Source organism: Simochromis diagramma, unplaced genomic scaffold (genome assembly GCF_900408965.1).
Source record: "Simochromis diagramma unplaced genomic scaffold, fSimDia1.1 OVJJ01000816.1, whole genome shotgun sequence".
NCBI lineage: Eukaryota > Metazoa > Chordata > Actinopteri > Cichliformes > Cichlidae > Simochromis > Simochromis diagramma.
This window is the reverse complement of record NW_024386908.1, coordinates 12,423,612-12,449,499: the sequence shown is the minus strand read 5'-3', so window position 1 is coordinate 12,449,499 and position 25,888 is coordinate 12,423,612. Positions and strand designations below refer to the sequence as shown.

The 25,888-nt window shown below is 40.0% G+C and overlaps 2 protein-coding genes across 3 annotated transcripts; one reads left to right on the top strand and one right to left on the bottom strand.

The window, feature by feature from the left end:
* Nucleotides 1-190: 190 nt before the first annotated feature.
* washc3 (WASH complex subunit 3) lies at nt 191-7,768 on the bottom strand. The gene is made up of 7 exons (XM_040035980.1): nt 7,568-7,768; nt 6,361-6,459; nt 6,200-6,265; nt 5,969-6,103; nt 3,120-3,236; nt 2,974-3,038; nt 191-2,884 (listed from the first exon to the last, which is right to left on the bottom strand). Exons 1-7 carry the CDS (start codon nt 7,616-7,618, stop codon nt 2,785-2,787), a joined length of 633 nt encoding a protein of 210 aa, XP_039891914.1. The 5' UTR covers nt 7,619-7,768; the 3' UTR covers nt 191-2,784.
* A 706-nt stretch (nt 7,769-8,474) lies between these two features.
* Nucleotides 8,475-17,645, top strand: LOC120736109 (oocyte zinc finger protein XlCOF6-like). Of its 2 annotated transcripts, XM_040036079.1 has the most exons (9): nt 8,475-8,816; nt 9,296-9,498; nt 9,587-9,688; nt 9,767-9,862; nt 9,938-10,048; nt 10,122-10,239; nt 12,154-12,925; nt 13,754-13,812; nt 13,894-17,638. In XM_040036079.1, exons 1-9 carry the CDS (start codon nt 8,783-8,785, stop codon nt 15,393-15,395), a joined length of 2,997 nt encoding a protein of 998 aa, XP_039892013.1. In that variant the 5' UTR covers nt 8,475-8,782; the 3' UTR covers nt 15,396-17,638. The 2 variants fall into 2 exon arrangements, with proteins under 2 accessions (XP_039892013.1, XP_039892014.1); XM_040036080.1 differs by lacking the exon at nt 8,475-8,816 and having other exon boundaries at nt 9,389-9,506; nt 9,772-9,862; nt 13,894-17,645.
* Nucleotides 17,646-25,888: the final 8,243 nt, after the last annotated feature.

Here is a 25,888-nt window from a genome sequence, read left to right as displayed (position 1 = left end):
GATCCTGCGCAGTGATGTATACAGGTTGTAACCATTTCACTACAGGTACTGTTTTTATAAAAAGGGAAACGTTTTATTTTTGTTTTTTCTGAACTACTTTTGTACTTTTGCTTATAAAATGAGGTACAACACAGATTGTAATGCACAGCTGAGATGAAAAATAAAAGCACATATTTAAAAAAAGAAAAGAAAAAGTGTACGAGTGTTTATTTAAGGCAGAATCACAGATCCAGCATGGTGTTTTTTCAGTACAACTCCACACTTATCTCACTTCAACTTAGCATCCGTTAAAAGACATCTTATCCCTGACAGCGATGACATGATTGCCCCTCTTTCTCAGGGTACAAGCATTCTCAGGCTTGTACCACAAGTTTTGAATCACATGACAATGAAGAGTCGTACTTCCTACCAACAACAAACACCACAAGAAAGACTGCAGTTCACACATCACCTACAAAAGCTAGAGCATAACTCTACAAAACCAGGTGAAGATCAAGAGGCATGTCATTGGACTGACTGGCTGTAGAGTGTATTAGTACTCAGTGTCTTAATAGTACAGTAATTAATTTCTCTGTATCAAACATCAAAACTTAAGCAGCTTTGGGAAACTAACATTTTTAAAAGAATTTGAATATCAAACAACAAACAAACAAATTTTAAAAAAGAAAACAGTTTTATTGTTATAAATTATTAGATTCAACTAAATGGATAAAAGTGCACTAGGCAGTGCTGCAGGGACGGATTTAAAGTCTTGATAAAGAATATTTTAGTCTGAACAGCATCCTCTTTTTCCATCAAGGTTACACAATAATCAAAACAATTACTGCACAAGTCTTACCATTATTGGAGAATAAACCATTTCTGAATAACATGGCAAATATTAGCCACTTTTGCTCATAATCAGCAAGTGTTTATGTTGTGATGTCTCCGAAAGACGGCGCTCTGATACCTACATTTGTGGCTCGAATAAAGGTGGTGTGGACACTTATACTACATTTAATTTATGTAATGTAAAATCATTTTTTTCACCTTCATCTCTTTAAAAAAAAAAAAATCATACCCATACATCATACAGAGTGAGGAAATTATTATACGTGAGCCTGATTAGCAGCTGCAGAGCAACTTTTCCTTTGTGTGAGTTGATGCAGATATGACAGGCTCCATGAATGAGATCAGTCATAGGTTTCTCATTGAGCCTCTGTCCTCGTCCAAGTACGACACGTTGCTGGCTCTGCCCGTGACGGCTGGGTAAACACAGACGTGAGGGCAGCTCGAAATGCAAGCACACCTGGCTGATGGACGCATCAGCCAGCACAATCAGGAAGTCATATTCAGGAGTGTAATACAAACCTTAGGTGAGATAGTTAAGCACTTTAGAGTGAAAACAAAAAACATTTATAGCATAACACATGTAAGAAGTGTGAATCTTCCCATTTAATTCTTCCCATTTAAACCACAGATCAGATCAGTTCATACCTCTGCTTTTATTTAGAGTGGATAAATAACAAAACCGAGATAAGTTTTTTCTTTTTTTTTTTTTTTGCCACAAGTCTGATCTCTTTGATAATGAAAAAAAATACACCACGTCACTACTGTGATGTATATCCAAGTTCAGTTGCTACACTGGACTTTCCTTTATTATTACATTTCACCAGGCATGGTGAAGACTATGCTGTATATAGTATAGGATGTAAATGATATATAGTCTTTGTGTTAGAACTGTTACGTATTTACTTCTGTCTAACTTAAAAATAATTAAACAACAGTACAATTTTTTTTTAAAAATAGAGAGAAAAGCGTTTCAAGATCCAAAGATTTAATTTACCCCTGAATGCACATGAACATATCCAACATTGAAAATACCAACATATTTGTTCTTCCTATTAATAAAGTTTATGCGGAGGCGAAATCTATGGAAGCTCGTTTTCGCCACTCAAAAAAAACTTATTTTAATTTCAATTTTTATTTCATTTTTAAAAATTTAATTAGGTTCCAAAAGTCTGAGTTATCAATGGGAAAAAATTCAGTGGCAGTAATAAGCCTCCATAGAACTGATGTGAGCTGAGGGGAGTAGTTAAAATATTTCAACTTTACCAAAAAGTTCACTTCATGCTACATGACCTCAGATTCTCCTCAGTGCCGATAAGAAATAAAAGACAAACTTGAGGTAATCTCGAGCTGTATAGTTGAACTTTGCTTTGAAACAGAGACAGGAAAAAGGAGAAGGTTTAGATGAACATGAGCAAATGTTTGGGACATTATGTTAAGTTCTAAATTAATGTACTGTAACTTGATTCCTTCTCATCCTGCTGGTTGTTAAGAGTGAATGTTCATGGGTTTCCAGCTATATTCTCTGCAGCTGGTGTGAACACAACATTTCAGACATTAGACATTAGTGATTAGTCAGTGGTGCAACTACCACAGAAGACCTCTATGTGATATGGTTTGGTTTTGTTAAAACACTTGCTACTGTCATCTTCTGACTGCTGCTTGTATGATTAAGAGGAAAAAAATGATCTCCTCCTCTTGAAAAGTAATTTATGAGAAAAAAATTTTTTTTTTCAAAAATAAAGGTCACTGAATGACTAAACAGGAGAACCAGTTCAGCTCTTTTAAACTGAAACTACAGTCACTCAATTTGGATTTCCTGTTTCAGGCACCTACATTCACACCACCTCCTTCGAAGCCCTTAACAGGTACCTCATACTTCCTCGCTACGGGCCTAAAGCTGTGCAGACGGCGATGGATGAGGAAACTTTGTGTGTTGAGGACAAATGAGCAATTTCAGTCACTAAAAGATGATTCACTATCAGAGTTGCTGCCGGCAGCGTCTTGGTCCTCCGAGGTCTTCGTTCCTCCGTCGGGCACGGGGGCATCAGGTGTGCTGTGGTCAACAGAGAACAAGTCACATATTGTTTGTCAGTTTATCAGAAAACTGGTAATAACCAGAACAGTAATTTAAAAAACACTCACTCAAGCAGATTGGGATCCAAACCCTCCATGACCATTTTATTCCGTATGGCCATCACCGGAACCCCCTGTGGCACATTAAACATCACATTAAGGCACAAAACTAAACCGTTACGCAGGTAACCACAGCAGCAGTAATAATGACTCACCACTTGAACCATTTTCAGGTATCGGGCATAGCGCGGGTCTTTGGCCACCGTCATGACGTTCTCTGCAGCCGCTTCTGCTTTTTGCGTCGCTGAAGCTTCTGGTGTGGTCTGAGCAGGCTGCAACATGACACATGCACAGAAACGAAGGCAGAGTGAAGCGGTTTAGATGACAGCAGATATCCTGACAGGTTTTACATTTTCATAGTTTAGGATATGTTTTTAAATCAGGTGATACAATTTTGGAAGTACCTGGAAACATACACATTTCATCACTTTGTTTAGGGGCGTAGTGCTACGTGTTTATTTCTTTAAGGGACCATGTACTAAATATATTAGTCACATGAAAGCAAAAGATGCTTTGTATTAGATTTAGCTACTAGCTACTAGTGTCCATCTGCAGGCCCTGGGCAGTTAAAAACCAGTGAAATCACCAAATAACAGATACGCACATGATGAAATACCAAATAAATATGTGCATAGACACACATATAATAAAAAACAAATAAATTTTGCAAAAACAAAAAGAAAATTATAATGAAATTAATTCTCAAAATCCTTTTTTTATCCAAATCATGAGAGGAGAATCTGTGCAAATCTGCAAATCCTTTGGAAGCAAATTCCAAGCTTTATTTTCTCTGTTAGGGAAAGTAGACTGTAAAAAAGTGGTGCCTTGCTCAGGCACGCTACAGTGCCCCCTTGTGGTGGACCCGATGGCTCTGCAAATTTGCTCAGAGCATTTGATAACTTTTTGAATGGTGAATGCTAACTTAACAGCAACTTGCTCAAAGACATTACAATGTACATACAACACTCCCAGCAACACCATCATAAAAAATGATTGGTGAATACACTAAACAGCAACGGTCCTATGATGGAGCCCTGTGGCATCTCATAGTACAGGATTTCAGTGATGATATTTAGCTTAAATAAATCTTCCCCTGTAAGACCATCTCCTTTGACATTCAGTCATTCATCACACCTTTCTCTACTTACACAGGTCCCTTTTCCCCTTTTCCAGAGATTTGTTGCCCTCCCTCTCATCTATTCTCTTTTGTGGTAGAATAATGCATGAAGTGTTAACTGTAAAAAGTAGGTGTGCAACGATACACAAAATTCACGGTTCAGTTCGATACTTTGGTGTCACGGTTCGATATTTTTTCGATACAAAAAAAAAAAATGTTCATGCCTTTTTAATTTGTCATTTATTAAAATTATAAATATATATTTTAACTCAAAAGTACAGTTTTTAAATTTAATGTTGCTGAAACAACAAAGTAATAAAAAAAAAAATCTGATTGAGGAATCACTCATCTTTGGAAAAGAGAGTTTATTACAGAGAAATGGCTCTTTCCAAAATAAAAGCTATACTATACGCTTCTTGTTTGTAGCATGCGTGCTTGTTGTTTTTGTCTGCTTCCACTTGTCTTTGCACGAGGATGCTGTCGGAGTAAATGTGCAGTCATATTCGTTGTGTTCCCACTAGTGCTGTCAGCGTTAATCTCGTTGAAATGGCGTTAAAGTCACAACACGGCAAATCTCCGTTAATGAGCTACTGTGGATCGCCCCTGTGCGTGGGGCTGGACAGCGTCAACACGTTAACGAGCTAACTGCGCTAACACACTAGTTCCCACCAATGTAATTGAGCATTGCGTGGCACATCCGACATATTGTTTTACTTTAGTCCATGACGCGCTTACCTTCAGGGTCATACGTCACATGAAAACCAAAATAGTTCCAAACACCGCATCTGAATTAGGGTGGGGGAGGTTCAATTTGCCATGTTGCAAGGAGAGCTTAACTTCTGTCTCGCTAGCTTGCCCTGCGCTCAGTGAATCTGCGTTCGACTACTCCGCCTAGGCTGCACTGTCGAGCGCAGATCCACTGAGCGCTCAGCACAGACAGCATCGTCAGAAGGAAAGTTGATAAAATAAATTTAAAAATTTGTATTGTTCGATACATATGCGTACCGAACCGAAAGCACTGTATCGAACGGTTCAATATCGATACGAATATCGTTGCACCCCTAGTAAAAAGATAAATGTTTTGTCTTTAAATAAAAAAGTTTGACTTTTCCACAACATGTTTCTGCAAATGTTTCACAATAAGAGAAATGAAAGCCTGTAAGTTTTCTGTTTGAGGTCCTCTTTGCAAGGGATCTTTCAAATAACATTTATGCTCTTTTCATCATCTCATTTACCCTAAACTATCTTCATGTGGCTCTTTTTTAAAATTGCTCCACTGGTAGATATAAATAATACAAGTGGGAGATTCCTGCTTTGAAGTTCTTTCATTTTCACTTCAGTAACAGAGGTGGAGGTCATCAAAACCACTACAATTTGACAAATTATATTCCCAAAAAGAAAAAACACCAAAGTTTCATTTGTCTTCAACTACTTCAGTTTTTTCTCTTTACTGGCTCTCTTGCATTAAAAGAGCTACTCTGGAAACAACTGAACTTCAGCCAGATAAAGCTCCATGGAAATATTCCCTTTCTTCATCTAGAGGAAGAAAAACAAAAACACATGTGGTGGGACATCATCCCACTGTAGTCAAAACAGTGGAAATTTTTACTTGAATGTCTGGACAACAAATACAGAAGAGAAAAGCTGCTCTGGCTCCCATCGTGTCAAAAATATATTATAGGAGCCTCTCTCAATGTGGGATTGTCAAGTTGAAAATGGACTAAACAGGTCAGATATTAAGTTCTAATTAGGTGGTCTTGGGGGTGCTTTGAAACCTTTGTCTGCTCACAGGTTTATTTTTAAAACTGTCAAAAAAAATCCTCGACTTTGCAGTTCAGCGAAGCTGGATGGAGCTATGTTTCCATGTGTACGAGTTTGTGTATCTACCTCTTCTTGAGGTGCTGCTACTGGACCATCGATTTGGCTCTGATTGGGGATGATGGGTCCATTGGCCTGTGCAGTCTGCTGCTGCTTACTGAGTCCTTCGACTGTGACGTCCTCCAGTCCAGGAATGGAAGACAACTACACAGAGCACAATATTGCTCCATAAATATCAAGCAAATTGGCATGAAATTAAGATAATGTTGCACTGCAGCCTGCAGAGGCTTCAGAACTCACCTTGGCCTCCAAAATGCACAGGCTGGTTTCTATCTGCTGTATGCGAAGAGATATGTTTGCAAGTTTCTGGGGGAAGATGTTATACAACAGTTCAGGATTTAAGTGTTACAGAGATTTTTTGTTTCATGACGAGAACAGAAGAAAAATAAAGATAAACAAACCTCTTCACACACTGTGGAAAAGCGGTTAAGGAAGCGGACAGTGTGTGCAACAAATTGATTGAGATAGGCAACAATTTTTCTCTGCTGGATCGCAGGAACCTGAAGGAAACACAGGAAAAGGAATTTAAGGTAGAAGGAACATAAGTGTAATATAACAAGGAAATGAAACAACTCCCAGTCCAATCTCCCCTTAAAGCAACTTCTCCTCCCTAGGCTGCACACATCTTCTTTCCCCTGCTCCTTTTAGGTGTCGGCACATCAGATCATTCACCTCCACTTCACCCTGCCCTGAAAATCATCCTCCTTCACTTCATCCATGAACCCCCTCTGTGGTCTTTCCCTTTTGCTCCTGCCAGGCAGCTCCACGTTTAACACCCTTTGTCCAATATATCCCTCCTCTGCACATCCAAACCATGTCCGCCTTGTCTCCAGGTCCACCCTGATCACTCCCAATCAAAATCTGAACATCTTCATCTTTTTAACAACTTCTTTAGTAGTGCTGTCTCCAAACGATATATATGCCATTTCATATTTTATTGTTATGTTTTGCTTTCTTTTTATGTTCTCATTTTCTGTCTTTTATAACCTTTTAATCAGTTTTTTGTGAAGTATCTTGCTTTTAAACGTGATGCAAAAATATTTTTATTATTCTTGTGAAAAAAAATAATGAGTAGAACAAGTTTAACATACTGACAGTCATTCACAGGCAACTTCAAATGCTGAATGCAAAATATACCACTTATATTTCACAAGAGCAAAATAGCATTTTAGATTAGCTAATATTGCCCAGAACGGTTAATAAAATAAAAAGCATCCCTTCCCGAAAAACAGTTATTTATACAAAAGACAGACATTTTCACGTCATAGATTTATTTTAAACAAAACTGTTTAAAAAAAGATAAGCGTAAGTATATCTCTTTGCAAAGGTTAAATCTGTTAACCTGGAAGATCAAGTGTAGAAACAACATATATTCACTTCAAAAAAAAAAAAAAAATCCCACATTTATCAGGGAAATTGAACTACAAGCGCTTGCGACAGTCATATCTGTTAATGACTTACAAGCTATAGGCTTCTATCACCGATAAACAGCCTTTGTGTTATCTTACTTCTTAAACAAAACATATGTCAAGCAGCTCTGCTTGTGCCTGCTTTCATTTCCTCACCAGCTACTCAAATAGCTATGTTAGCTAACTAGTCAACGCCAACCTTGGTAAGGTCGACTCCAGAGCCCACGATGGGCAGCCCGTCCTCGTCCATGTTGGATGGCTGAAGATTAAAGTGCACTTTCAAATTCAGCAGCAAGAAATTTCACTGCAAAAAAGACCGAAAACAGGTTATTAAAACATTTACATATGTGAAACGGTTCACGTGACTCTGGGTTGCGTGATCACGTCCTGACGTCACCAACTGCGTAGCAGAAGTCTGCCTCGAAGTCGCACTTCAAAAACCCTCGAGCCTGTATTTTTTTTAACCCTGTATTTTTTCTTGTTCCCCGCTTTACCTAAATTATATGCACTATCAACCGCCATGTTTGTATTTTTCTGTAAATTGTTTGTGTTAAAATAAAGTTAAGAGGGGGTGGTGGGTTGGGTGTTACTTCAAAGTAAAAGTTGAACTTTTGCTACATTCGGAGCTAATTGTAATTTAGCCATGAAAATATCATTGTTGCATAGAATTGCATTTATTTAGTTATTTATTTATAGGTTTTTGACAACAAAAAATAAAGAACAGATGATAGGAGGCAAGCAAAACAATGAACTCAAACAATGAGGTCTTCAGTATCAGATAATGTTCATGCTTTTTAAATTAAAAAAAATCTCAGTTAAAAGAATGCTTGGAGTTATATTGTTGCAAATTTTAATTCTTTAAGTCTTGCTTTGTTAGATAGGAGATATTTTTACTTTATTACGGTCTACTGTTGTTGTTTTTTTACATGGACATGAATATCGTGGTACTGACTGCCAAGAACAAGGGTGATGTACAGAGCTGTAGTAACAACAGAGGGATAAGGCTGATGTGCCAAACCGTGACGCTATGAGAAGGAATTCTACAAGCTAGGTTAAGAAGAGAGGTGACGATCAGTAAGCAGCAGTATAGCTTCATGCTGGGGAAAAGCATGCAGATGCAATGTTTACTTGTTTACTTACTTTTTAATTTATGTAACATTTGAATTACTAATTTTTTAGGATTTGTAGGATTAGGAAAGTCTGTCCTATCTTGTCTTCCAACTAAAAACAAAACTGTAAGAAATTAATGTCAGCGAGACAAGTCGTCTGTCAGCGATTTTTATTTTGAAAAGCGGAATCGGAGTATAAGCGTTGAGGAAACGGTGCTTGCGTCCGAACAGCGCATGTTAGCTGCTAACTAAAACAAAACAACTTAACACCTAATTTGCGGCGCCACAAGAGGCACAGTGCACCCATGGAGGTTCTCGACTCTGCAGAGAAAACAAACGGTGGGTACAGTGGCAATCTGAACCAGCTGCGATATAAAGTAAGCTACGTCTATACCGGTTACACAGTTAGCGGGGGCCGTCTATTTAAAGGAATCGTGATACGCACGACTTAAGCTTTAGCATAAAAAATAAATCAATTATTTTCAGATTTTTTTTATTATTCTGTCAAGTATTATGCTTAATTTATTGTCTAAACCATAGGTGATGATATATTTGAAGAATCGCAATTTAAAACTCCTTTTATTAAGGGCGGCCCAGCAATTATTCGGGTTCCCAAGCTTATGGCTGTTTTAATGCAGGGCAAAAAAAATACATATGTGTGCACTGCTTTACCTGAGAAAATTATTACCATAGTAATATATGAACAGCACTGAATTAAATGAATAACATATATGTATTGTTATAATGTGAGTTCTGGAGTTTAAAGCTGATTGCTGCCCTCTAAAGACCATTTGTTACATTACACCTTTATGTTTTAGATCCAAGCCTGTCTCTCTCATCCCTCCAACTCCTGGTGCCACCTCTGCAGCTTCTGTCTGCCTCCATGTGGCAGCTGGTGAAGCAGAAAGATGTGATGAACTACCAGAAGCTGCAGGAGTTCGTGTTCACAGTGACAGAGGCGATTCCTGGTCTGATCAGCCACAGGCAGAGAGCCCAGCTCATCCTCGGACTCAGAGCGAGGGTGAGGAGGTAGTCTGGCTGACATGCCATCCATGTATGTTTATTTTGCTGCGTTGATTCTGTAAAAACTCAGTTTATTGATATTTCAGTTGATACTGGAGCTTTGCAAAGGCTCGACACGCGGTTCTGTTGATTCTCAAGCAATCCAGAGCCATTTGGACAGACTCCCAGTAACCTCTGAAAACACAGATGTAAGTACGTTAAAGAGAAGCGGATAAAATAAAGTGTGCCCAGTACTTTTTTCAAGATATCACTTCAATTTGTTGCAGTATAGGGATGCAGAGGTGAAAACAACAGAGTCTACTTTTGTCGCTCTGGTTCAAAGTCTGCTGAAAGATCCAATTGAGAGGGCATATTTTTTTCAGGTAGGACATATTTTAGTATTTCATATCTTTGCTTGAAAATGCTCAGAATAAAAATAACATCTTATTATCTTACAGGAAGTGTTTCCAGTGGAATACGGTCCACAGTATGACTCAGCACTAAATATGTTATTATGGAATCTGCTCTCCAAGCTGGAAAAGTTGCTTCCAGTACCAGACCTAAAGCAGGTATTCAGTAAGATAACATAATTGTTTCAGGTGATTTTCAGCGGGTTATATTAACACCACGCTGTGATTACAGACTGTAGCCTGGCTGGACTCAGCTCCTTCTGTTTTGGGGGAATGCATTCAGTTGTCAACTGAAGATCTGAGCTTTATCTACCAGCACTACAAAAGTTCAGGACTACTGAAAATGGCATGTAAGTAAAATGGCCTGTATTTGTATAGCGCTTTACTTTAAGTAGAGCTGCAGCAGTTTTCACAATCAACAAAACTATGAAGCAAGATGTTGCATCATCACAGCTGGGTTAAAAAGTCTGATTTAAAGTTGCATAATTAGTTCTCACTTCTTAATATTTCAAGATCAGTGGATAAATTCATAGCAACAGGTTTGTAGTGTATAGTAATGCACTTTATCAGAACTTTCTGAGATATAATGCTTATCTTAACAGGCCCTGTTTAAAGACCTATTAGTGTCATATTACCTAATGAGGTCTTTGCCCTCTCTCTGCGGGCTTACTTATGGTTCTTAGAGTTTTTAGAGGTAGAACAGGAGGTAGAGTCTTCGGCTATCAGGCCCCTCTTCTGTGGAACCAGCTCCCAGTTTGGATTCTGAAGACAGACACCCTCTCTACCTTTAAGATTAGGCCTAAAACTTTACTTTTTGATAAAACTTATAGTTAGAGCTGGATCAGGTGACTCTGAATCCTCCCTTAGGCCTTGATTTTACTCTGTTATGGACAGGAACAGCTAAAGCACTAACAGCCGAGGACTCATTCCTGTTTTACTTGTTAAAAGCCCACTTAAAGTCCACCTGGTATGCATGTATAGTTGGTGCATTTCAATATGTGAGGGTCACATCTCCATGTGACCCTCACAATCACCATCTGATGACCAGATTATGTCAAATAGACCCTAGTGGACTCATTGTGATGCAATAGGCTTAGACTACTGTGACAGCACTGACAGCACCTCCCTCAGCCTATTTCTGCGTGAGGTTTCATTCTGTTAAATACTTTTTTTGTCCTCATAGGTGGTTGCGTGATTGTCAGTTTCTTTCTAAAATTGGAGGGTCTTTCCATCACGATATAAAGCACCTTGAGGCGACTGAATTGGCGCTATATGAATAAAATTTAATTGAATTATCTAAAGTCTAAACACCCACCAAATCTCCAGCAAACCATTTGGGGTTAGGTGATGTTTCACTCACATGCTAAACAAATAAATTTCCAGAAACTAGAAGTTGTTATTTTTCAAATGAAGTCTCCTTCATACATTTTGGCCTTGCAGTTATTCATTGATGGGATTTTCCATTTGGTTTTTCTAAACGGGGAAAATTCCACGAAGAGAGGTGAATATTAACTCAACCTTAGCTCAAAGTGGGATAGGGGTGACCTGATGGCTGTTAAGTGACAAAGCTATTTTAGTGACATTTCCTAATGTAATAAATTATATTGTTAATCTTTTTTATGCCAAAAGAAATTAAAAAACACAAGTTGTATAAACAAAACTAAATGTATTTAATCCTCTTCTTGTTTGCCATGTTTGAGTGAATTGTGTAGTACAGTATGTTAACATAATTTTGACACCAAAATATAGAGGTGCTCGTGACTTCCTAATGCTTTTATCAGCAAACTTTAAATTACAATTTCTGAGAATATATCTAAGTGACCTCTCAGGTTCAATGTTTTGAAGAGAAGGTTTGAGAGAAAAGGTTGAATTGGCTTGGAAATACAATCAAAAATATTACTTCGCATATAAATGAACTCAGTCATTCCATATTCTATTGTATATATTTATGTTTTAGACTGATACCACAAAATGATAGTGTAACCAGGCTTTAACCTACTTTGATTCCCACATATTTGTAACACATCAACTAAATGTTTAATAACAGATACAATAGATGTTGTGTTCATCGCACCTAAATACATTTGTTTGTATTATATACGTGTGTGTGTGTGTGTGTGTGTACTATTATTAGTATACACTTTATACTCTTACTTCCTAGTACCTGAGTCTGTTTTGATTGGCGCTATATAAATAAAATGAATTGAGAGATTTTGTTCACATATGTCTCTCTCTGCAGTAGCTGATGAGTCTCTTTTTTGCAGACGGTCCTTCTTCCACTGCTGGTAACTCCATCATGTCTGCATTATCAATCCCTCCCTCACAAAAGACAAACGTATCAGTTGGACTGGACGCCATCCATAACTACGCTAACGTATTGAACCCAGTCACTTTAGTGGGAACCGACCAGTACAGCGTGGTCACCGTTTACACTGAAGTGGAAGTCGGAGCAGCTGAGGTGGATGAGCAAATGATGGAGTCGGCTGCAGTTCAAGTTCAGACAGATTTCTATGAAGAGGAGATAGTGGCTGTAAGTGCTGATAGCGCTGGCGACGAAGAGGCTCCTGCTGTGAGGGCTGAAGAAACGAGTGAGACTGTGGATGTAGCGAAAGCTTTGGAGACTTTGACGAGAACCTTTGCATTAAGGGGGCAAGACGTACTTACAGAAAAGAACAACCAGTCATCCATAAATGACGATCTTGAACCAGGAAAGGGAACAGATGAAGGAAAAAGCCATGAAGGGCATGAAATAAGTGACCAAGTGACTAAAGGGAAACGGGAAGTCATTGCAGAAGAAGTGACAGATGAGTTCCAGCTTGGAGGCATAGAGAGAAATATATGCGCAGACCTGAAAGATAATTCATTTTCTGCTCAAGAAATGGCAGAAATCCAGACTGAAATGTCGGAAGCACAGGAGTCTGACACGTCAGGAAACATGCGCAGATCCACACGTCTGCAACTAAAGACTTCGCCGAGTTGCAACGAGACGTGTAAAATAAAAAGGACAACAAGAGAAGAACCTGAAGAACCAAAAATGTACAAAAACATTATTTTCATTCCAAATATCTTTAGCAGAAATGTACACCTTATTAGAATAACAAAAAAAAAATCTGATTAATTTGGTTATGTTGATCTTGGGTATAGCTATTATAATCTAAAGATGCACTTTTTAATTCATGCTCATCCATTTAAGTATGGTTAAAATATTCCTGGTCACGGTTAAAATAATATAAGAAAATAGGTCATTACTGTCATGTCTGGTTGGTAAATGTGAAGCTACACCCAGCATCCTTAAGCGCTTGCTCTGGATCGGTGAAAATGTTAAAAAATAAATAAATCTGCCCGTCAGCACTGCTAAACCTCACTAATTAACATGTTATAGGCTGGACGATTCCCTGGTTTTAACGTCTTTGTGCTCACTGGAGCATATTTAGTGCACAGATATGAGCAGCTTCTCATCTGCAGATCAAGTTTGCATGCAGTCATCGTGGACATGAATATCGGGGTAATTTTGAGCTTTTAATGATTTCCTTGATTTGTTCTTTTTCCAAAGTGAAATGATTGTACAGCATACATATTTAATTACTTTAAAAAGCAAGAATTTTTTGTACTTGTGCACCCAATTCTTTAAAAGCGCGAAATTACCATGATATTAATCCCTATGATGACTGCATATAAACTGCTGTATCCCAGGACAAGATGACAGACTTTGAAGGGATTTTTATGTACTATGTACTTTAGCATTCTGATTAAACATTTATGGTTTCCCGTTACACTTTCTTCTACTTGTTCATATCACAAAAATGTGAAAAATCTGAGAGATTTTCCTTTAAATATTGTGACACAGTGTTTTGATTTCTCCAGGAGCACTGCTGATGGATCAGCTGCCCCTTCTGTGATAGCCATCAAAGGATCTGACAAAGGTGATGTGATGTCAAGAAGAAAACAATGTTGAACTTCTTAAATAAATCCACTCATGTATCTGTTCCTTGATTTTAATGCAGGAGATTCACACGAGATGACGTCTATCATCTTCACCTGCTCGCAGTGTCCTTTCCATAACTCAGATGAAAACAGTCCTCCACACTTCCACATGCAGAGCGTTTGCAAAGAAGCATACAGGACTCTCTCAGGAGTTAAATTTACACCATCCCCCTCCAGCACAGATGAAATATTTACATCTATTAAACTTTTTCCCAGAGGAAACTCTGAGGAGAGAAAAGCAGAGCAGCCAGAGCAAAGCAGAGAGAGTGTTTCTCAGTTGCACGGCCGTCAGAGATCACTCACATGCGAAACATGCGGTAAGACGTTCACCCGGACATCGGATGTCAGGAGACACCAGCTCACTCACACGGGAGAGAGACCGTTTCACTGCTCGCAGTGTGACCGAACCTTCCAGCACTCGTGGGATCTGGCGAAGCACGAGAGCAAACATCACGGCGTAGCCATCTCCTTCACCTGCCAGGTATGCAGGAGCTCCTTCACTAACCTGAGGGCGTTGACTGTCCACCATAAAAAGTCTCACTCGCAGGAGAGCCAGCTGCCTCAAATGTGCTCCATCTGCAGTCAGAGTTTCCCGACTCCGTCTGAGCTGCTGGAGCACAGGAAGTCCCACGTCACCGCTAAACGCTACATCTGCCAGCAGTGCGGCGAAGGCTTCGACACCCTACTCGCACGCTCTCAGCACAGGCAGATGCATCAGGTGAAGCGTCAGTTTAAATGTCCACATTGTGAGAAGACGTACACTCGGAGGTCTGACGTTAAGAGACATCTGTCCACCCATACTGGGGAGCGACCCTACCAGTGCAACCAGTGCAGCAAACGATTCTCGCTGCGCTTCATGCTCATCAAACACCTCCGTGTTCACACGGGTGAGCGCCCTTTCCAGTGCTCCCACTGCCCAAAGAGGTTCACCTTGGTGTCTGTGCTGGCCAGACATGAGAGGATGCACACCGGGGAGAAACCCTTCCTCTGTTCTCAGTGCGGGAAAGGCTTTTTGTCACAGGGCGAGCTCTCAAAACATCACAGGTCACACGTGGACGACAGGCCGTACTCCTGCCCTCAGTGCGGGAAGCGCTTTAAGAGCAAGAAAACACAGCAAGAGCACATCGTCTCACACACTGGGGCCCGCCCCTACCCCTGCACTTACTGCGGGAAGGGCTTCACCAAACCCTACGCCCTCACCAGACACAACCTGATCCACACAGGAGAGAGGCCATTCCCCTGTGGACACTGTGAGAAGTCCTTCCTCACCCTCAGTGAGGCTCAGTTGCATCAGAGAATCCACACGGGGGAACGCCCGTATCCCTGCGACACATGCGAGCTGAAGTTCAAGAGCTCGTCCGAGCTGGCACGACACAAACGCAGCCATTCTGGCTTAAAGCGGGTGAAGCCGCGCTGCGAGCGGTGCATGATGACGTTCGCATCTAAGGCCAAACTGAAAAAACACATGGAGACACATAGAGACGAAGGAGACACAGTGCAGTCTGTAGAGACCAAGGAATGAAACTTGTAACAGAAACTCCCAGAGGTTAAATAAGTAGGGTGGGGAAGGAGAAGGAATATTTTGTTTAGATGTTTAGATTTATATAATTGGAGAAAATATATTTTATGCAGATCAGGAGCGAAACAGGCCCTGAGCTTGTCAGCAAATTAGATTTAAAAAAAAAAAATTATATTGGCAGTTTTACTCTTTTCACTTCACAACAAGGAAATCATATTCAAAATACTTTCAAACGGAAGATGAACAAAAACTGCTCCTGTAGTGGACTTTTTCACTGCATGTACTGCCTTTTTCCTTCTTTGTGTTGCCATTGTACTATTGCCCACCTATAAATGAAAACAAAGATACTACCAGCAGGTAGTAAAGAAAGGAAAAACATGATTTTCTAGATCCAATTTCTAGACTTCTTGGAGAACTGTTGTCATCAAACATTAAAATGAGCATCATGCAATAAATGATCCTTTTATGATGTGTGTAATGTTTCTTTTTTATGCTGAGAAAGTGTTGTATGTTGGATTGCATTCAACTTTAAGGCCAAACCAAGCACCCTCAAAGGGTTACATAGTTCAGTGTTGTGATGAGTAACAATGACAGGAAATCAGAGGTTGATATCTCGGCAGCTACTGAATGCATTATTGTGAAATGTGGTCAGACATGCACATCCTCCCCTCAGGACTATTTATAATACCTGTACAGAAACAGGTTTTCTGTCACCGCCATTGCCTTACATCTGTAGTGATAATTCTGCTCATTAGTAAGTCTTAGCGCTTTGTTGCGGTAAGTTTCTTCCATTTAGGCCTTAATAATTTGAGACGATAAAAGACCTGAATATACACAACATGCAAAATGCATGGACGGATTATGAAAGTTTAGGGCCTCTGGGCACATGTATCCTCACTCATCCCACAGAGAAGCTGAAAACCACGCAGAGTTTTGGTAGTTTTGTCTCGCCAAATAGACATTTTGCTGATGTTCTACATTTTGTCTCATTACAGTCATGTTTTATCCTATGTTGGATCTTTGTGTATCATTTGATTGTTTTTTTAATCTCTTTATCTTTCTCTGTCTCGGTTTTTGTTTCATATCTCATTTTGCACCACTGATCATAAATGCACCCTCTCCAACTTTTCATTGCTCTTTGACGTCCTTTATGTTCTGTTTGTCTCTTCTTCTTTCTTTTTTTTTTTGTTTGATTTTGTGTCTCTGATTCAGTTTTGTCCGATCACCATCTCGTTTTGTGACATACACGAGGGGCCCATTTAGGACCTGCAAGCAAGCCTTAATTTGTTTAAATGTGGAACTCTTGCGAAAACGTGCTTGGTGACATTTGGTGCTGTTGAAGTAACCTTGAAAAATGATTCTGCATGTCAGGTGATGTGTCTTCTTTATTTGTGTCGGCAGTTCACATAAAAACCAAATGACTCACTGATCTGATGGTTAGGGTGTTATAAAGATGATAAACATAACCTAATTTCCTTCACACAGCTCCAGCTGTCTGTGGTAAAAAGCAGTCTGTCCCCTTCATTTTCTGGTAGAGTTCCTCATACACTAACTGAGAACTAATGGTGTTCGGTGTCTATTTTAAAACATTGGAAAATTTTCCATAACTTCATGTAAATTTTCTGCTATGGTACAAGGCTGTTGTGAAGTTTGTGAGGATGCTCTCTGCATCGATGCAGTCCAGAAGAACTCTTAAGAACACAATCTCAGACTGTGAACCGCCTCCATGCATGTAGCCTCTTTGTTCTTGTGGGTGTCATGGGTGGGTTGCCACAAATTAAGTGTGGCAAAAGCCTGATCCCTCCCATAAATCTGATTTGCCCTCCTGTGCACCAAGAAAAATATATGCTGTCATATCAATGCAACAGTGGATAATGAAATTTCCTTGGTCCCTGTTTTTGAGCTTCTTGAATATTTGGGGGTTTCTGGTTTAGTATTTTTGATGTTGTGGTCTCTATATTGTGTATTATTATGTCTTCTGGTTATAGTGTTATATTTATTTTCCTGGGCTTATGATGGATCCTGTTTTCTGTGCCGTTAGTTTTCTGATTGCTTAGTTGATTGATTGGTTAATTCCCTTTTGGTATTCCTCTTCTATTTTTTTTTAGTCTCGTCTCTTTCTGTTTTAACTTCTGTCTTTGTGTCGAGTTTCCATATGTTAGTGCTGGTCTCAGTATTAGTGTCTTCCTGTTATATTTTGATAGGCCTATGTTCCATTTTGCTTTCCCTGTCTCTTTAGTCTGTAATTAGTGTAAGCTTTATAACTTCCTGTTTCCTCATTACCCTCGGTGTATATATTGTCTCAGACTTCCCTCGCTCCTTGTTGTGTTCTCCCTCCAGCTGTGTGCTGTTTGTTCTGTGTGGGTAATATAAAGTTTTTATTGATTTTGACCTTGACCTTTGACCAATTTTCCCAAAATTAAATCAGTGTTGTATCTACCGTCACATAAAATTTGACAATGATATCTTGAAAACTGTTGATGTTCGAAAAAGCATGTTCAAAAGGAGAACTGTATATTATTACATTATAATATATTGCTATATTAGTACCATTTATCTCTGTTGAGATGTTGTTGTACCTAATTTATTTATTTATTTATTTTTAATTATACTGTTTTTTGTTCTTGATTCTTTTCTTCTTTTTCTCTCTCTCTCTCTTTTCCCACCAAAAAAACAGAAAAATTGGTAAGCAGAGCCGCGTCTTGATGCATGCTCAATCATCCAGGTAAGTAAATCCCAAAAGGTTCGTTCTATACATCTGGATGTAGCGTTTTCAGTGGGAGAATCTTCTTCAGTCTCAGCTGACTGCAGGTTTCCCCAATCTTAGAAACAGGACATTTGCACAACAACTGAACCTAGTCTACTCAATGAACAATGGTCTGTGAGGTCAGTTCCTTTATCATTAATATGCAAATTGCCATGACCATTGATTAAGGAGAGTCACATTATAAGGTCAAAAAATGATCATAATTAACTTTGATCAAGTGATTCTAAATAAAGTAAATTTAGAAATTGTTTACATAACACTCTAAGTGACTGACCTGGAACTTTCTTACTTGTATGTGGTGTTGTCGTCCTTTAGTAATGGCATATATGATGCTTACTTTGTGGTCCAGACCATCCAAAAAGCTTCACTAGTGGTGAGTGAAATTCTAGCACTACTTAGCAGATGCTGTCTGTGCATCTGTGCTTTGTACCGCTAAAGTTAAAGATTGCTAGCATTAGCGCATATTATAGCACTCCACTCTTTCATGCTAATATGGTCACTTCATGGTTCAAAAACACAACAAAGTGATAGCTAAAATGCTAACACTAAAGAGTCGAAATATGTAAAAGCAATGAGTGACGTCTGCAGCTGAGCATTAGAGCCGAATTAAGAAAAAAAATCTTAGTGTTCATTTTGAGAATACGGTTGAAAGTCTTTTGAGAAAAAAGTCCAAATGTGGAGATTTAACCTGATGTTCTAAGTCAAACAACTGCCATGGTTGCTATACGCTCTACAAAGTGCCTCATGTAGATGAATTTGTGAAACAACTTGATTAACCAGCTTAGCTAATGTTAGCAATGTACATTTTCTAATCTTCAGGTTTCTGTTGCCATACCTCCCCTGTGTTCCGCGCTTCATGTTTAGACACTCATGTCTTCATGTTTTATCTCGTTTGGTCCTACTTTTCTCTCGTCTGTTTTGTTCTTATATCTGTTTCTCCGACTGCCCCAGTGTCAAGCGTGTCTTCTTCTCAGTGTGTTTTCTGTTTTATCATGCTAGTCTCTTGCCCTGTGTTCAGTGTGTTCAATTTTGCTTCCCTCATCTCATTATGTCTATTAATTTATTAATTCCAGCTTTGTTCCCCTGTGTTTCCACTTCCCTATATCACCCTGATGTGAATATAAGATAAGATAACTTTTATTAGTCCCACATGTAGGGAAATTTGTTATATAGTGTCAGTTTTCCTTTGTCCTTTAGTGCATTTTTTGCCTGTCTGGCTCCTTCTATGTTCCAGGTTTTAGGTTTTTCTATGTTCTTTATGTACCACACCCTTAGTGTTTAATTTCACCCAGTTGAAGTTAGTTACTCTAGTCTCAGCTTACCTTTTGTTAAGATTCAGTTTCAGCCTCTTTATCTGCATTTGGGACTCAAATTTTGGGTCCTCATCCTTACTCCACATGATTTGCGCACCCAGACCGTGACAAGACTTTCTTTCTAATTTCATTATTTCCACTTTATTCTTAAAATAGAATTTCAAGTTTTGACTTGAAAATGAACACTAATACTTGTTTTGTTTTGTTTTTTAATCAGTGTGGCCTAGCCCCTCTTTAATTTGGTCTGTGGATAATTCCCAAACAAAGGTATCTGTAAAAGCGTAAACATGTCATGTTCCTGAGTCTGCCGACTCAGTGTTTTGTGTTTCTTTATGCTTTTGTGTATCCTGAGTATGTACTCTGTTATGATTTGCCAGTTGTTAGGTTTCTGTTCTGTGTTCTGTCTGTCTATGGCAGGGGTGGGCAATCTCAGTCCACGAGGGCCGGTGTCCCTGCAGGTTTTAGATGTGTCCTCGAACCAACACAGCTGATTTAAATGGCTAAATTAGCTCCTCAACATGTCCTGAAGTTCTCCAGAGGCCTGGTAACGAACTAATCATGTGATTCAGGTGTGTTGACCCAAGGTGAGATCTAAAACCTGCAGGGACACCGGCCCTCGTGGACTGAGATTGCACACCCCTGGTCTATGGTGTCACACTGTCTGTTTGTGAATCTGTCTGTTTAGTTAGTTCAGTGTCCTGTCTGGTTCTCTGTGTCTGAGTTTCCTGTTTTATTCTGAAAGTCCCTGTCTCGTGTGAGTGTGTTCAGTTTACGTTTCCCCTGTCCCGTCAGCTCTGACTTCTTCCAGGTGTGTTGCCCTCCTGTCTCTCATCCCCTGATTACTGCTGTGTGTATTTAAGCCCTGTGTGTTCTCTTGCCTGTTGCCGGTTTGTCTGTGTTCCACGTTGTCCTGTCCCTCGTCTGCGGCTCTCTGCCTCGCGCCCCGTTTCTTATGTTCTCATATTTGTTATTTCGTTTTTCCAGTTTAGGTTTCTTTAGTTCCCTGTCATCCCTCACTGCCTGTTTGCCACTACACCACCCTGTAAATAAACATCACTCGAATCATCAGTCATCACCTGCATTTTGGGTCCTCCTTTCCTCCAACACCACACGGCTCGCCTCGGGAGCCGTGACAAAACATGTGTCACATTCCTGCGCTCACCACAGATCCCAGGAGATCTGAGATTGGCTGTGTTATGTTTCTCTCTGCGTGCAGATGGCCACTTGGCGTGATGGTCGAAAACATGAAAAGATTTATATTTTATAAGAAGTAAGTGGTGTGTAGATTTTTGGCCATTTTTAACATCCTATAAATTACAAAATGTTTGAAGTCACCAGTCAGTCTCACTTTATCCCAGTCCCACTAAAATTTCGTAAAAGTAGAACGACATTCAACGATATTCAAATCTTTTTTTTCTTTTTGGATGTAGTCCACAGCTTTTGTAATTTTTTATACTTTGGTAAAAGTATTTCAAACACCAAAACAATTTCTCTAAGATTTAAAGAATTTTTTTTTTAAAAAAATCAGCGTTAGGGAAACATTATCTCTGCAAAGATTTCTAGGACAATTCAGAGGCTCATTACTAAAAAGGCCAAGGCTCTTCCAGAAATTTTGATTAAAAAAATAAGCCTGTATTATGTAAAAGCACCCTCAACAGGGAAGTTTAAAATGATGTGTAAAAAAAAAAAACACAAGAAGAAGAAGAAGAAAAAGCAAAACTGGCTTAGATCCCAAACTGCCACAAAATGAGATCAGTCTTCTCCTGCCACTTTTTCTGGGTATTCCCTCTCTGTCATCATGTCAGTATTATGGTTATCCTTATAAAAAGAGGAAGTTGAATGTGGTTAATTAACCGAGATGTTTTCATTAGCTCTGACTAGGCAGGTAGGTGATTGGTGGAGAGGGCATGCCAAGCAGGAGTCACCAGAATAAAAATGTCCCTGTCATATTAATGGGAGACTAACTGAAGCAGAATAATAGTGGGTGAGGTAGTGGGTTTCTATTTTTAACTTGCCTTTTACTCACTTTATATTTTTGTTTGTTTTTTCTATTGAACATCATTAAAATACATAAATATCAGTGTTTTTGTGTTACAATAATAACACCAGTGCAGTCCTGATGAAGCAGAATAGACTTGTTTGTATTTTTAAAAACAATATGTAGTACCTAAGGGTCTTTTAAGATTTTAAAAATAACCTTTTACTGCACTTATCCTGGAATCATTTATTCTACAAATGGAAAACTGTAAAAGTCAAAGGGATGGCTCCTCCACACCGAGAGAGGGTGTGCATTGGTTGATTCTCGGTCATTTCCCCCTGCAATCACCTCTTCTCTTGATCAGGGCAGCGGCGAGCAGGCAGATGTCGGGATGTGACTGTCAGCGGAGGACTTTGGAGGACTGGTGACCAAGCAGCTGGAAAAAACCTTCAGAATAAACAGATAAATAAGGTGGAAACAAGGCAGCTGCGGATGCAGATAACGACTCAACGCGCACCCATCAGTGTGATTTACAGTCCAGTTGGCAATGGTTTTGCTGGTGGCGGATTAATAAACAGTCATAAAGCTTTGGGAGAACGGCTGTGTGTGTTGCAGGAGGACGAGGGTGAACGCACTGATAGGAGAAAAAGGAGGAGAGAGGGAGAGTGTAACGGAGAGAGAAGCGAGTAGATAAAGCCAGGATTATGAGTGCACTGCCTTACGACTCGCTGTCGGCTCGGCCGAGTCCCAGCAGACAAGCTTTGGACTGGGAGCATGAGCAGCTAGCTGTGCGACGACTGTCTTCACGGAGTCTTGACCTGCTGACTCCGCCTCCTCTTCCTCGTCGACCCTCTGCCATCCCTTGCTACCTGCTGCCTCCATACCAAGGTCAAGAGGAGCAGCTCAGCCTGCAGCAGCAGCAACAGCAGCGTCTCTCCTTGTCCGTGTGCTCAGAAGCCTCCCTGGCGCCCCCTGCTCCTCCACCTGTGGGTGCTGGCCCACCCTGCTGCCATTCCGTGGGAGTCATGCACCTCTTGCGTCTGGGTCTCCTAGCCTTCAGCTGCCTCTTCTGGGCAGCTGGACTGGCTATCTTCACACTGGGTGTGTGGGCTCAAATTTCCCTGGCAGACTACATGATGCTCTCCGCCAACCGCTACCCCAATGCCCCGCTCATCCTTCTGTCCACAGGTGCGGCCATCACAGCATGGGGCTTCCTGGGTTGCCTGGGGGTGGCTGCAAACCTGCCTTACGTGCTAAGGGCTTATGGCTTCTTTCAGCTTGCTGCACTTGTAGCCGGTTTGGCAGCAGGACTCTCGGGTCTCTTCTACCGTGAAGAAATTGCCGGTGGATTTCGCAGCGGTTTACAGCGAGCAGTGGAGGGCTACACAGAGGATGAAGGCCGTGCTGATGCTCTAGACAGCCTTCAGAGGGCTCTGAAGTGTTGTGGAGCTGACGGTTGGCGCGACTGGCTTGTGTCTGACTGGGCTATCCAGCATATGAACTTCCTGCCCATTGAGAACGGCACCTCGGTGTCCTTGCCCGACAGCTGCTGCGTGAGGCGAAAGGGTTGCAAGAATCGGCCTCTTCTGGCAGATGACGGTGACGGTGTGGCTGCCGCGGGGATCCATCCGCATGGCTGCTTCCGCAAAGTCTTCAGCTTGGTCAATGACAATGTCTTCCATATTGCTGCTACTGTGCTGGGGTTAGCCTTCACACAGATTGGAGGCATTGCCCTGGCTTGTCTGTTAGCCAATAAACTGGCACCGAGACAGCATGGACGTGTAGTAGCACATTAATACTTAATTAATAAGGCTAGCTGGTGGATTGGCCATTTGGGTTTAATAGAGTTGGGAAGTTTGAAAACCCCCAGGAATTTGTAGGACTTATATTACACTAAAAGTTACTCAAACATATGACACGTGATTCTTTGACAAAACAGTCAAAGGTCCAAACTTGTGTTCAGAAATCCAGCACATTGCTTAAATTCCTTCACTGTCCTTCTTTACAGCTAGATGAGGGAAGCTACAGATAGCTGCCAGGGAAGTCAATATGCTCTTTTTCTTCTTTGCATTGCAAAATCAGGCATTTTCCTGAAAAATTTAATACCTTGGGGCTGAGCACTCTATAGATTACCAAACTGATCATTGTGTAGTTAACATTTACTTTAAAATGAAGTATTACAGGAAAAAATGCATATTGCAACTTTAATGTTCTTCTTATATTATCCTTCAGCGGTTTCAGTCAAGTTACTACTTTTGTGCGTCACTTTTCCCTTTGCAGCTGTATTACACTCACTGGCCTCAGCATGAATAATGGAGGTTGTCTTCTCATGTAATGTTTTTTGTGCTACATGCAACAGCGTAGGAACAACTGGGTTTGCGTAACAGACTTCAGATCTCACCCGGTGGCAGTACAGTGAGACATTTTCTCCTTTTTGCTGTATGAATTAATTAAGAAATATTTAAATGATGGCATGAAATAATATACCTCTCTGTGTTACATACTTGATCCTTGGACCTTTTCACCTCTGGCACACCTCAGTCCTAAATGCACAGGAATGTTCACCAGCTGTTTTCCACTTTGATCGTTTAGTCTGGCTGTGCTCACAGATGTTTGTATCTACTTCATTTAGTTTTCCCATCTCAGAGATCACTCTGCGCTGGTTTTGGTGCTTTAAAAAGAGATTAATATTACTGTCTGGTATTTTGTGTTGTTTTTACACCCAGTAGTGCGTACTAATTTCCACTGTGTCGAGAGCTTTGGTTAGAGAGTTTATTAAATTATGACTGCTTTCGAACAGTTTCTTCCAGATGTCACTGTGTTGTTCCAAAGCACATCATTGAAAGGTATGACTAGAAACACGCACTACTGGCATGAAACAACAAGCAACAGCAAAAAGTTGGGTTATATAAACATTTGTCTTGCTCTTCTTCTTAGATTTTTAGCTTAGCATATACTTGTGAGACATATGCAACGTTATAAAGAAAGTACTTCAATAAGATGAATGTGAATGTGTTTTATTGTACATGTTTTAGTATTACTATGCACTGAAATTATATGAAACCCTTTCAGCCTTCTCATTATGGTGCATCTACTCATTTCTTCCTTTTTATTGTTCTTATTAATGTAATATATGATAAACTTTCCCTATTTAATAATGCATAACTGGTATATGATTACCAGCTCTGCAAGCAAGCATGACCTACACTGTAAACTATTTATGTAAACAATAAACAAAGAAAACACTTGCCTAAATATGGGATATAATGTTGATTGCCACAGTCTTCTACCCTCGAATATGTTAAATGTATAAATTCTGGTAATGAAGAATTGATGCATAATAAACATGTTGTGAAGCTCTTTGGGGTTCTAATGTGTTTTTCTTTCTCTTTAATGTTGATTTATAGCAGTGGTTCTTAACCTTGTTGGAGGTACTGAACCCCACCAGTTTCATATGCGCATTCACTGAACCCCTCTTTAGTGAAAAATAAAATGTGATTTTTTTCAAATTCAAGACATAGATATGTTTTTTATTGGTGCACAAAATGAGCCGTGCATGTCACGGTGGAGGCTCAGCCGAACCCCTGAGACCGACTCACCGAACCCCTAGGGTTCGATCGAACCCAGGTTAAGAACCACTGATTTATAGCCTTCATCTTTAATGTGGGAACCTTTTGCATGCATTTTAAAGAGCTATAGAAGCAGCTCTATGTCTTTATTTCGTAGGGAAGGTCATGCTGGAGGTGTGCCAAAGCAGGAAATTCTCATTGCATTGAGAAGTAGATCATGGCTGGGACCTCTGGCCATGTAAATCTGAATTATTGCTAACTGAGTGACATCTCGTTTCTGCTGTGCACCTGAGACGATGGTGATTAGATCTGCCCTTGAAGGGAGATAACAGAGTGCAGCATATGCAGCATATGCACAGCTGAGGGTGATGAAACAGAGCACCCTGAGCCAGCATTGATTGGTCCATGGAGCACAAAATAATAAATTATGGAAATAGAAATTGTGATCAAGTCTTTCATACTTTACCCCCACATTTACCTTAAAACCAACATCTATGACTGTTAGATGTAGAGAGACTTTAGGCTATGACCTCTGAACAATGACAACCATTTTCATGACCTAATTATGCTATTGATTAGCCTACATTGTGCTCTAATAAGGTTTCTGTCTGATTAGGCTGTGCTTGTTGTATCCTATTTTGCCCGAGGTTAGGCCATGCCTCCACCTCCAGTTTAATCAAACCAAAGAGGAGCTCTGAGAGAGATTTAGACACCTGAATTCAGACAAACGCCAAACTTTTTATGCTCTATTTCTAGTCCATTTGAATTGAATCAAAGGTCTGAACCCAGCATACGCGATTTTTTTTAACGCCATTGCATGAAATCAAAGGCTCACCAAATACAAAAATAAATGTCTGCAAGTTATGCAC

Coding starts and splice junctions, on each gene's coding strand:
- washc3 (XM_040035980.1), bottom strand. CDS start 7,618: ATGGACGAGGACGGGCTGCCCATCGTGGGCTCTGGAGTCGACCTTACC. Junction 6,460..7,567: donor CTGGAGTCGACCTTACCAAG/GTTGGCGTTGAC, acceptor TGTTTCCTTCAG/GTTCCTGCGATCCAGCAGAG. Junction 3,039..3,119: donor ACCTGAAAATGGTTCAAGTG/GTGAGTCATTAT, acceptor AATGTGCCACAG/GGGGTTCCGGTGATGGCCAT.
- LOC120736109 (XM_040036079.1), top strand. CDS start 8,783: ATGGAGGTTCTCGACTCTGCAGAGAAAACAAACG. Junction 10,049..10,121: donor CAGTACCAGACCTAAAGCAG/GTATTCAGTAAG, acceptor CTGTGATTACAG/ACTGTAGCCTGGCTGGACTC. Junction 13,813..13,893: donor CATCAAAGGATCTGACAAAG/GTGATGTGATGT, acceptor ATTTTAATGCAG/GAGATTCACACGAGATGACG.